Genomic DNA, 13,411 nt, shown 5'->3' with positions numbered 1-13,411 from the left:
AAACAGAGAAGACGTCACTCAGGTCACTGATATCATTGTGTATTTTCTGACTGTCCCATCAGAGCTGTTTTCATTTGTAAGTTCTGTAGTGATGATGGGTGACACTGTACCCATACATGTCGCTCTCCAGCTGTTACAAAACTACAACTCTCATAATGCCTGAGACTCTCCAGACCAATGCTGATTCATAGCACAGCACTGATTAATGTTATCGGCGCTCCATTGCTCCAGGCTGCTGAGGCTTTATGGAGCATAGGAGCATTGTACAGCAAGGAGGCAGGTCCCGCCGTCCTCTCAGCTGATCGGGACCTTACGATTTCACCGCGGGTGTGCCGATCAGCTTTGCTGAGCATCTGGGGTTGTTTGTTTGTTTTTTTTACATTTTGCGCCACTATCAAAGTTAAAAGGGTTAATGCCAGGCTTCTGCCCGATTGAAGATGTCAGGCATTGGCCACGGGTCCGGCTGCTGATGGGACCAACCGGCTATGATGCGTGCTTAGCTGCCCCTTTGTATGAGGCGTTAAAAACATCTCAGGCAAAATAAGAATGTTAGACGTACGTGTATAGTTTTTTTCTAAAATAATGTATTATATTCTTTGGGGGGGGGGGGGGGGGGGCGACACAGCACCTCACTAGAGGCACTAGGTACGCCTCTGCTCCAGGCTTCTGCTCTTCTCATTCTGCCATCATATGTTCTCCTCATGCTGATGCCACCTCCAGGCTGTGTCATTCAGCCACTATATGGTCTCCTCTTGCTGCCGCCAACTCCAGGCTGTGTCATGCTGCCAGATTATGGTCTCCTCATGCTGCTGCCCCCTCCAGGCTGTGTCACTGTGCCACCATGTGGTCTCCTCATGCTGCTGGCAAATTGAATTAAACTTTTTAGGTTAATCTATTTGAAATTTTGAATTTAAATATTAAAAAACATCTTTAATCTTTTCAGTTGTGAGGCCCTATGGTCTCGTCAGGCTGTTGCCACCACCAGGCTGGGTCATTCAACCACTATATGGTCTCCTCATGCTGCCGCCACCTCTACGCTGTGTCATTCAGCCACTATATGGTCTCCTCATGCTGCCGCCACCTCCACGCTGTGTCATTCAGCCACTATATGGTCTCTTCATGCTGCCGCCACCTCCACGCTGTGTCATTCAGCCACTATATGTTCTACTCATGCTTCCGCCTCCTCCAGGCTGTGTCAATCAGCCCCATATGTTCTCCTCATGCTGCCAACACCTCCAAGCTGTGTCATTCAGCCACTATATGGTCTCCTCATGCTACCGCCACCTCTACGCTGTGTCATTCAGCCACTGTATGGTCTCTTCATGCTGCCAACACCTCCACGCTGTGTCATTCAGCCACTATATGGTCTCCTCATGCTGCCGCCACCTCTACGCTGTGTCATTCAGCCACTATATGGTCTCCTCACACTGATGCCACCTCCAGGCTCTGTCATTGTGCCGCTCTGCCACAGTGATTCTAATAGCGACGCCTTTGATCTGCATGTCATACTGAATAACAGTATTATTTCACTAACACAGCTCACTCCCTATGTGTGTTACAGCAAGGCAAAGTGTTCTACACCCGAGGCTCTCTGTAGCCCAGAAATAGCCGTTTTTAATAGCGATTTGCTGCAAATTAAATAGGACCGAACCAAATTTTTTCAAAAAATTTGGTGAATCATCCGAATCGAATTTTTCTAAAATTTGCTCATCTCTAATATTTACTGCACAGTATGTGATCATAACACGTGCAAAATACTGATGGACGCCCGCTCATTCATCATCCATGAGGGGGTTGGTTGTCTAGTATTCTAATTGAACACATATACTGCTTACATAAGTTGCAAGTAATTTAGTTACGTGTAGTGCACCATGCTGGCTAACAGCCTATTAGTCAGGCCAGGACCAGATGAGGCGACCTACCTCCTATGTGCACGCCTCCCACTTCTCCACCATTTTCCACCCTGTAGTGATGGATATCTGCAAACACTAATGGCATTTAATGAGGCTGACCTTCATGTATCCATGTACTTCCAGGAATCGCTGGCACATCATAGGCTTATATTTTATCACTTTATTAAATATCCAGTCTCCATCTGAAGGTAAAAACTGAGCAGAACCCGTGGTTCCATCATTTTCCTAATAGTAGTATTCTCAGAGTACCTGACATTGCCCGGTCGTCCCGTGGGAGAGGAAAAGCAATATGTTATTTCTATATCATTGTTGCTTTTCCTCTGCCACAAGGTTTGGGTAGGAGGAACGGGCAACACCGGCTATTCAACTAGTCAATAATAAAATGAATGCTATATTAGGAAATACAGCAGCTAAGTGACATCTTCTACTTCATGTCTCCAATATGGCTGCTTAAAGGGGTACTCCGGTGAAAATTTTTATTTTTATTTTTTTTAAATCAACTGGTGCCAGAAAGTTGAACAGATTTGTAAATTACTTCTATTAAAAAATCTTAATCCTTCCTGTACTTATTAGCTGCTGAATACTACAGAGGAAATTATTTTCTGTTTGAAACACAGAGCTGTCTGCTGACATCATGAACACAGTGCTCTCTGCTGACATCTCTGTCCATTTTAGGAACTGTCCAGAGTAAAAGGAAATCCCCATAGCAAACATATGCTGTTCTGGACAGTTCCTAAAATGGAAAGAGATGTCAGCAGAGAGCTCTGTGTTTGAAAAAGAAAATAATTTCTGCTGTAGTATTCAGCAGCTAATAAGTACAGGAAGGATTAAGATTTTTTTTAATAGAAGTAATTTACAAATCTTTTTAACTTTCTGGCACCAGTTGATTTAAAAAAAAAAAAAGGTTTTTCACCGGAGTACCCCTTTAACCAGATAGATAATCTCTTCAGGAGACTGGGAAAGCTGCGGGAGTTCTGTGAGCCCTGCACTGTGTACTACCTGCCACCCAGCATTCGTTGTCTCCCGAAGAGAATATCTGTCTGTGAAAGCAGCTATATTGGAGTTTTTCAGGAGTCTGGGAAAGCTGGGTGGCACGCTAGCTTTCTCAATCTCCAAAGCTCCAGTAGTGATTGGCTGATTGTCCTCCCTGCACTCTCTTCCCGCCCCCGCACTCTTCTCTCAGCACCTGATACTGTAAATCTTCTTTCCTTGCCCCTGCACTAACGCTGCACTTGCTTGCCGGACAGTTAAATCATACTTTAGCACAACTTTGGTCTGGCGGCAGGATGTTTAAAACACCCGGACAATCCCTGCAGTTCAAGAGTAATGCGATCAGGAGATGTACCGGAAGTACATCGGGCTGCAGAGATGGAGATAAACTGTACTTTATTCTTATTTGATCTATAAGAAAATGTGCACTACGTTTAATCCTAATATCCGCAGCCTTTTGAGAAAATGAGGAAACGCTACTTTTGCAAAAAGTTATTTAGAATAAAAAGTAGAATTCTCTATTCCACGAATCAATATAAAAAAAAAATAAAAAAAAATAAAAAGCGCTGTACCTTCAGCCAGTGTGAAAGTTAATGGCAGTGATGTATGATGTGATGGGTTTATCAAAGGCAAATGAAGTGATGAATTTGTCACAGCGTGCGTCGATACATTAGTCGAGCTTTAGCTTAGATGGCAGCTAAAACGACGCCACTTTTAAGAAATGCAGTAGAGCAAAGTTAAATTCAGAAAAGCTGCTGACAGCTTAATAGCAGCGTTATTGCTACATCCAGTGGCCATATTATAGCATTGCAGGTGATTTAGGAACTTGGACCTGCTGTAAAACATGAATAAGGTTGTACGGTTTTAAAACTTAGCCTAAAACAACATAGCGTTGTTTTAGGCTAAGTTTTCACGTGTTTTTTTTTGGGCCCGAAAAAAATGCCCAAACTGCCAGCCAGGTCCCCCTTTTTTTTAGGAAAAAAATGCAGTAAAATGTTTATAGGGAGCCAATAGGGAATTAAAAAAACACCAAACCTATTCAGTGTTTTTTGGTTTGGCGTTTTCTCCCTCATCTCGGAAATGTTTCTGTGATTTTGGGCAACTTAAAGGGATTATCCAGGTTAAAAATTTTATATATATATATATATATATATATATATATATATATATATATATATCAACTGGCTCCAGAAAGTTAAACAGATATGTAAATTACTTCTATTAAAAAATCTTAATCCTTTCAGTACTTATGAGCTTCTGAAGTTGAGTTGTTCTTTTCTTTCTACACGTGTCTCAGGAACCGCCAAGTTTAGAAGCAAATCCCCATAGCAAACCTCTTCTAAACTGGGCGGTTTCCCGAGACACGTGTCATCAGAGAGCACTTAGACAGAAAAGAACAACTCAACTTTAGAAGCTCATAAGTACTGAAAGGATTAAGATTTTTTAATAGAAGTAATTTACATATCTGTTTAACTTTCTGGAGCCACTTGATATTTTAAAAAAAAAGTTTTTTCCTGGATAACCCCTTTAACTCTTTTATTGTGGGGCCGGCACATAAAGCTCAGCAAGGGGTTACAGTAAAGCAGCGATGTATACAGATCACTGCTTTACTGTATACTCTTGCTAGGCAGGAAATATACAATATATACCTCCTGCCCATAGAGGGACAGTAGTGCTATGCAGTGCTGGATGCTGTAGGCCAGCGGAGGTAAGTCGTGATGCATCATTACTAACCTCCGTAGACGCTGAGACTATGGCATTTTAGCCAGATAAAACACGACAATCTTAGCATGCTGCGATTTTTTCAAAATCTCAGCATGCTAAGATTGTGGGTAGAGATGAGCGAACTTACAGTAAATTCGATTTGTCACGAACTTCTCGGCTCGGCAGTTGATGACTTATCCTGCATAAATGAGTTCAGCTTTCAGGTGCTCCCGTGGGCTGGAAAAGGTGAATACAGTCCTAGGAGACTCTTTCCTAGGAATGTATCCACCTTTTCCAGCCCACCGGAGCACCTGAAGGCTGAACTAATTTACGCAGGATAAGTCATCAACTGCCGAGCCGAGAAGTTCGTGACGAATCGGATTTACTGCAAGTTCGCTCATCTCTAATTGTGGGGTTTTATCTGGCTAAAATGCCATACTTCTGTATACAATGAGCAGAAGATCACTTACACTCCCCGTTTGTGCTCCAGCCTGGTCCGGTTTACCCCAACCTCTAATGATGATGTCACTAGAGGCGGAGCTACAGGTAGGAAGGATAAGTCCTGTGTGCACAAGGTAGCGGTAACATTAGAGATGAGCCAATCAAATTGCACAAATGAAAAGTTGTTATAATCTTCCCAAAAGGTTCCTATTTTGGCAAATTCCATTTTTTTTTCCGGATACTTTTACTAATGAATTTCTCAAAAATGGTGGACAAGCTTCCCCTTTCTGTTTTAAATTAACCAGGATGTTTGTTACAGTCAGCTACCATCCTTTAAAGGGGTTATCCAGGAAAAAAAACGTATTTTTATATATCAACTGGCTCCAGAAAGTTAAACAGATTTGTAAATTACTTCTATTAAAAAATCTTAATCCTTTCAGTACTTATGAGCTGCTGAAGTCGAGTTGTTCTTTCCTGCCTAAGTGCTCTCTCTGATAACACCTGTCTCGGGAACTGTCCAGAGTAGAAGCAAATCCCCTTCTACTCTGTGCAGTTCCCGAGACAAGTAGAGATGTCAGCAGAGAGCACTGTTGCTAGACAGAAAAGAACAACTCAACTTCAGCAGCTGATAATTATTGGAAGGATTAAGATTTTTTTTTTTATTAGAAGTAATTTACAAATCTGTTTAACTTTCTGGAGCCAGTTGATTTGGAAAAAAAAAAGAAAGTTTTTTCCTACCCATTTAACCTATATCTATGTACATTGCTGTCACAAGAAAAACATATACTAAGGTCCCAAAAGCCTTGCCGGTGTCAAGGAGTCCAGTGCAAGCATAAGGAACCAGCTTAAAAAATCTTTTTTTATTAAAAAAATCTTTAAAAGCATGTTACAAAATTATGTGCCCAAAGCCAACACGTTTCGATCTTAAACAGCTCTTGTCTCGCAGGATTCAACAAGAGTTGCTTAATGGGCACTGTCAGATTCAAAAACTCTTTATATGTTGTACATCTTGGCAAAACATTAACCTTTCTAATATACTTCACAAGAAAATGTTATTTCTTATTGCTTCTAAAAACACCTCACACCATCCAGAACATAATCCTGTCCGGCTGCAGCATCATCTTTGTCCAAGCTGGAGCACAGGCTGGGACAAAGTCCAGTCAGTGAGGATGGGACTAGCTCTCCTCTGTGCTCACTCCTGTCCTATCAGGCTGCAGCAAGAAGGAAGGGGGTTGCAGAGCAGCCTTTAGTGATGGGGTGAAGAGACCCAGACCAGCACTCACCGAGGAAGATGAGTCATGCTGAGTGAGGACACGCCCCTCCAAAGCATAAGATGACAAAGCAAGTGAGCAACAGAAAGAAGGTATTTGTGAGAAAAATATAGGCTCTAGAAGGTGTTTGTATGTATTATTTTGCTGTCTTGGAGTTAAAGAGTTTAGGGGTTAGATACAGTCCTTGGAGACCTGAGTGTCATACACAACTTTGTAGGACAATTTGGGCACTTTTTTGATTTAAACCAAATTAATACCATTAGCCGTGTCTATTGAATTGGACCCAAAATGAATTTCAGGAAACCAACTCATTTCTGGGTTACATGTTTTGTATAAGTGGAGGATGGGTCAGCTCCCAGGATTATGGAAAATGTAAACCACCTCTAGACCCCCTACACAATGCAATAAAAGCATACCCAATAAAGAAAGACAGTCAACCAAAAATTGAGTAAAACTGACCGCTGCTTCTTCACGAAGAAAATTCCAAAGAAATAGTTCAGTTGGCACTGCCCCCCCGTCCACACCGCGCATCAACAGCATCATGGCACCTTGTAGTTTCCGAAATGATGCTACTCATTGGTGGTGCTCTATCCAAATATACAGCAGGAGAAGACTTCACAAAAAGAATGAAGATGGGACCCACCAGGGGCCAAAAATATTTTTTGTATATTGTTCAAAACAGTATAGGACTAAGATGCAGATGGCCTTAGAATACTTGGTGAGTGCTCTTTTTGTGAAGTGCTCCTTATTAAGGGTTACGCAAACAAGACCAAAAGTACTTCAGTAAATAGCTAAATATAGAAATAACCATATTACTGTCCATCCAGCGTGAGGAGGATGACCACCCTCGCCACGACTACACGAGAGGGTAGACAAGGGGTTAATGGAGAATGCGAGCTAAAATTAACTTATCACCTATCCACAGGATACGCATGCGCCGCTTCCCTCTCTGCTCTTGCACCCCGCGTTAGTGTAAGGCTCATGCACCGCCTCCGGGAGTACCCAGGAAGCGGCGCATGCGCCGTACACTAATATGGGACGCAAGAGCAGGGAGGGGGGTTATAATTATTGATGAGCCGGGTGCCTGGCGAAGATGACGTCAGTGTGCCCCTAGCTCGGTTCGGAGCTCCGCCCATGCCCCAAGGCCCTCATTTGCATAAAAAGAAAAAGGTGATTTGCGTCGGAACGACTGGGCGAATCTGGACGCCGGGAGTATCGTTTTGATCAGCATCATCCGCACTACAAGCATGTGTGACAGGTTTAGTGCGGGTGATACTGCTGACAGATTTCCTTTAAGTCTTCTCCAGAAATCAGCTACTTATATATACCCCGGAAACTCACTGCTTAGAATGTCGCCTACAATTTTTTTTGCCCCCCCATACCTAGAAGAATTTAGAAAGATGAGGCCAACAATGGGGTGAGGATTGAACTGCTAACAGAACCATGGAACCCAATAGGAAAGAAGAGGGATGGGGAACCAAAATATGAAATACACCAAAATGGTGGGGTCAGTGGTCACCCTCTCATATACCCCCTATGACAAATAGGCTCCGGGGTCTTCTATACTTGGTCCAATAAACCCCAGTCTGATACTGGCCATAAACGTCTCCCTTCTATCCTTCAGTCTTAGAATTCAAATCAAAGAAACTTCCTCAAACTTTCTCATGGGTTTCTTCGGTATCACATCCTGTAAGTTCTAATAAACTGAGACAGGAAGGTGACCGAAACTTCTAAAGGTAGGTTGCTACAATGGCCCGACAAGTGTTGAGTCTCTGCCGGCCTTAGTTTGTGTCTCACATAGAATTAATAGTGTAATTAGACCTCAGTGAAATGTAGAAGAGATTGAGGCGTTCTTCCATATCAGGGACTACACAAATTAAAAGTGCTGGGTAGTTAAATGAAGGCTAAATAAATCTCATGAAACGCGTTGGGCCATACGAGAAGTTTGATGGGGAATTTCATGTGAAATGTAAATGTAATTTGGTGTAATCTATTACAATTAGGCGTCGTTTCTAAATATAACCATTGAGGGGCGTGAGGGCAAGCGGAGATGATGTTTCATTAGGAATGAGAATCTGAGGATTAAAAACAAAACTAGACAAATCTCAAGGTGTTTTTGATGTGGAAATTAACATTTTTTTATTACCTGATACTCATTAGATTCTATACCTATATATTTATAGATCGGAGTGATGAACAGTTATAACAGTTATATATTTCATCTGGGACTAGGAATGGGGACACTACTTAAAGGGGTTCTCTAGGACATGGGTGATGGACAACAGCCTCAGAGTGCCTCACATCCTAGCAACCAATGAAAGCATGGATCCATCCTGCCTTGTATCAGTGGTCAGGCTGGTGGTGGTGTAATGGTGTGGAGGACATTTTCTGGGCACACTTTGTGCCCTTTGGTACCAATTGAGCCTGCTATAAACACCACAGTCTACCTGAGTATTGTTACTGACCATGTCCTTCCCTTTATGACCACAGTGGACCCATTTTCTGATGATACTTCCAGCAGGATAATGCCCCATGTCACATGACAACATCTCATACAGGACAATGAGGTCACATGACATCATCTCATACAGGACAATGAGGTCACATGACATCATCTCATACAGGACAATGAGGTCACATGACATCATCTCATACAGGACAATGTGCTCACTGGACTCCAATGGCCTCCAGAGTCACCAGATCTCATCCAATAGATCACAGCTGGGATGTGGTGGAACCAGAGATTCTCATCATAGATGTGCAGCTGACAAATCTGCAGCAACTGTGTGATGTCATCATGTCCATATGGAGGGACTGTGTGATGTCATCATGTTCATATTCTGGAACTGTGTGATGTCATCATGTCCATATAGAGGAACTGTGTGATGTCATCATGTCCATATGGAGGAACTGCGTGATGTCATCATGTCCATATGAGGGAACTGTGTGATGTCATCATGTCCATATGGAGGAACTGTATGATGTCATCATGTCCATATGGAGGAACTGTGTGATGTCATCATGTTCATATTCTGGAACTGTGTGATGTCATCATGTCCATATAGAGGAACTGTGTGATGTCATCATGTTCATATGGAGGAACTGTGTGATGTCATCATGTCCATATGGAGGAACTGTGTGATGTCATCATGTCCATATGGAGGAACTGTGTGATGTCATCATGTCCATATGGATGAACTGCGTGATGTCATCATGTCCATATGAGGGAACTGTGTGATGTCATCATGTCCATATGAAGGGACTGTGTGATGTCATCATGTTCATATTCTGGAACTGTGTGATGTCATCATGTCCATATAGAGGAACTGTGTGATGTCATCATGTCCATATGGAGGAACTGTGTGATGTCATCATGCCCATATGGAGGAACTGTGTGATGTCATCATGTCCATATGGATGAACTGCGTGATGTCATCATGTCCATATGAGGGAACTGTGTGATGTCATCATGTCCATATGGAGGAACTGTGTGATGGAGGAACTGTGTGATGTCATCATGTCCATATGGAGGAACTGTGTGATGTCATCATGTTCATATGGAGGAACTGTGTGATGTCATCATGTCCATATGGAGGAACTGTGTGATGTCATCATGTTCATATGGAGGAACTGTGTATTGTCATCATGTCCATATGGAGGAGCTGTATGATGTCATCATGTCCATATGGAGGAACTGTGTGATGTCATCATGTCCATATGGAGGAACTGTGTGATGTCATCATGTCCATATGGAGGAACTGTGTGATGTCAGTATGTCCATATGAGGGAACTGTGTGATGTCATCATGTCCATATGGAGGAACTGTGTGATGTCATCATGTCCATATGGAGGAACTGTGTGATGTCATCATGTTCATATTCTGGAACTGTGTGATGTCATCATGTCCATATAGAGGAACTGTGTGATGTCATCATGTCCATATGGAGGAACTGTGTGATGTCATCATGTCCATATGGAGGAACTCTGTGATGTCATCATGTCCATATGGAGGAACTGTGTGATGTCATCATGTCCATATGGATGAACTGCGTGATGTCATCATGTCCATATGAGGGAACTGTGTGATGTCATCATGTCCATATGGAGGAACTGTGTGATGGAGGAACTGTGTGATGTCATCATGTCCATATGGAGGAACTGTGTGATGTCATCATGTCCATATAGAGGAACTGTATGATGTCATCATGTCCATATGGAGGAACTGTGTGATGTCATCATGTCCATATGGAGGAACTGTGTTATGTCATCATGTCCATATGGAGGAACTGTGTGATGTCATCATGTCCATATGGAGGAACTGTGTGATGTCATCATGTCCATATGGAGGAACTGTGTGATGTCATCATGTCCATATGGAGGAACTGTGTGATGTCATCATGTCCATATGGAGGAACTGTGTGATGTCAGTATGTCCATATGGAGGAACTGTGTGATGTCATCATGTCCATATGGAGGAACTGTGTGATGTCATCATGTCCATATGGAGGAACTGTGTGATGTCATCATGTCCATATGGAGGAACTGTGTGATGTCATCATGTCCATATGGAGGAACTGTGTGATGTCATCATGTCCATATGGATGAACTGTGTGATGTCATCATGTCCGTATAGAGGAACTGTGTGATGTCATCATGTCCATATAGAGGAACTGTGTGATGTCATCATGTCCATATGGAGGAACTGTGTGATGTCATCATGTCCATATGGAGGAACTGTGTGATGTCATCATGTCCATATGGATGAACTGCGTGATGTCATCATGTCCATATGAGGGAACTGTGTGATGTCATCATGTCCATATGGAGGAACTGTGTGATGTCATCATGTCTATATGGAGGAACTGTGTGATGTCATCATGTCCATATGAAGGAACTGTGTGATGTTGTCATGTCCATATGGAGGAACTGTGTGATGTCATCATGTCCATATGGAGGAACTGTGTGATGTCATCATGTCCATATGGAGGAACTGTGTGATGTCATCATGTCCATATGGAGGAACTGTGTGATGTCATCATGTCCATATATAGGAACTGTGTGATGTCATCGTGTCCATATGGAGGAACTGTGTGATGTCATCATGTCCATATGGAGGAACTGTGTGATGTCATCATGTCCATATGGATGAACTGCGTGATGTCATCATGTTCATATAGAGGAACTGTGTGATGTCATCATGTCTATATGGAGGAACTGTATGATGTCATCATGTCCATATGGAGGAACTATGTGATGTCATCATGTCCATATGGAGGAACTGTGTGATGTCATCATGTCCATATGGATGAACTGTGTGATGTCATCATGTCCATATGGAGGAACTGTGTGATGTCATCATGTCAATATGAAGGGAACTGTGTGATGTCATCATGTGAATATGAAGGGAAATCTCGGAGGAAAGTTTCCAGCACCTTGTAGAAAGTATGCCACCAAGAATGAAGGCAAAAGGGGGTCCAGCGTGGTACAAGCAAGGTGTACCTAATAAAATTGCCAGTGAGTGTATATTTTTATTTTGGGAAGATAGAGAATTATTATAGATAAAGAATTATTATAGATAACAAGTTTGGTGTTCCAGAGGATTTTTTATTTAATTTTTTATTAGACCATTTACCATAGAAAAGCAAATCGTTTCAAACAAAATGAAGCACAAATTATTCACATATTTGTATGGCTCAGTACTGAAGTAGAGGAAACATGTAGGGTAGTGTTTCCCAACCCGCGTGCCTCCAGCTGTTGCAAAACTACAACTCCCAGCATGCCCGGACAGCCGGAGGCTGTCCGGGCATGCTGGGAGTTGTAGTTTTGCAACAGCTGCAGGCACGCTGTTTAGGAAACATTGATGTAGGGTATTCAAGAGCATTTGTGCAACAAAACCTTCTGAGGCCATGTGATCTACTTGACCAATCATTCGTCATTTTGGGGTTGATCTTTTTCATAGACTCTAAATATGTATTTTATGCCTTTTTCTTCCTGAATTTCAGAAGGAATGCCGGGATAGCTGAAAATAAATAAATAAATAAATAAATAAAAATGTACATTATTTAACACTTATATAGTAGACACTTTCGGGGAGATTTATCAAAACCTGTGTAGGGGAAGAGTGGTGCAGTTGCCCATGGCAACCAATCAGATCACTTCTTTCATTTTCCACAGGCCTCTTTAGAAATGAAAGAAGCAATCTGATAGGTTGCCATGGGCAACTGCACCACTCTTCCTCTGCACAGGTATTGATTAATCTCCCCCTTTGCCTGAAAAAATGATACCTATGGCTCCTCCATTACAAATCTGACACCTAATTTGTTGCCCAAAAAGGTGACTTAACTAAGTTAGAGCCATGTTTTCCATGGCAACCATGGCTGCCGCAGGAACATGTCATGTAACTCCATGTCAGTATGCTCACTATAGTGCGGTATATTTTACCATGTGTCACCTTCAGAGGACACTATACATGTGACTCTATATAACAAATTCTAGTAGATACAGACAGGGCTGGTGAAAGGATTTTGGCCACCCTAGGCAAAAGCTAATTTTGCCGCCCCTTTCACCCCGCCCATTGTCTCCGCCCTTTGACACATCCCACCTTTCAACTGGGGTGACACACTGTAACAAACCTCCTCCTCATGTAATCTCCTTACTACTGAGGTGACACACTGTAAATAACACCCTCCTTATGTAATCTCCTTACTACTGGGATGACACACTGTAACAAACCTCCTCCTCATGTAATCTCCTTACTACTGGGGTGACACATTGTAACAAACCTCCTCCTCATGTAATCTCCTTACTACTGGGATGACACACTGTAACAAACCTCCTCCTCATGTAATCACCTTACTACTGAGGTGACACACTGTAACAAACCTCCTCCTCATGTAATCTCCTTACTACTGGGGTGACACACTGTAACAAACCTCCTCCTCATGTAATCACCTTACTACTGGGGTGACACACTGTAACAAACCTCCTCCTCATGTAATCACCTTACTACTGAGGTGACACACTGTAACAAACCTCCTCCTCATGTAATCTCCTTACTACTGGGGTGACACACTGTAACAAACCTCCTCCTCA

The 13,411-nt window shown here is 42.5% G+C and overlaps 1 protein-coding gene across 7 annotated transcripts in view; it reads right to left on the bottom strand.

Moving 5' to 3' along the window:
- Positions 1-12,127: 12,127 nt before the first annotated feature.
- LOC130267450 (dihydrofolate reductase-like) overlaps positions 12,128-13,411 on the bottom strand; it is a 45,614-nt gene continuing 44,330 nt past the window's right edge. For 6 of the 7 annotated variants that reach the window (XM_056517292.1, XM_056517291.1, XM_056517296.1 and 3 more), the window contains one exon: positions 12,129-12,338. In XM_056517292.1, coding sequence (XP_056373267.1) covers positions 12,245-12,338 — 94 coding nt within the window. In that variant the 3' untranslated portion in view covers positions 12,129-12,244. Of the gene's footprint in view, positions 12,339-13,411 lie in introns of all 7 variants that reach the window. The other variant, XM_056517290.1, reaches the window with a different exon arrangement.

Source organism: Hyla sarda, chromosome 4 (assembly GCF_029499605.1).
Source record: "Hyla sarda isolate aHylSar1 chromosome 4, aHylSar1.hap1, whole genome shotgun sequence".
NCBI classification, from domain to species: Eukaryota; Metazoa; Chordata; class Amphibia; order Anura; family Hylidae; genus Hyla; species Hyla sarda.
This window is presented reverse-complemented; position numbering and strand designations above follow the sequence as displayed.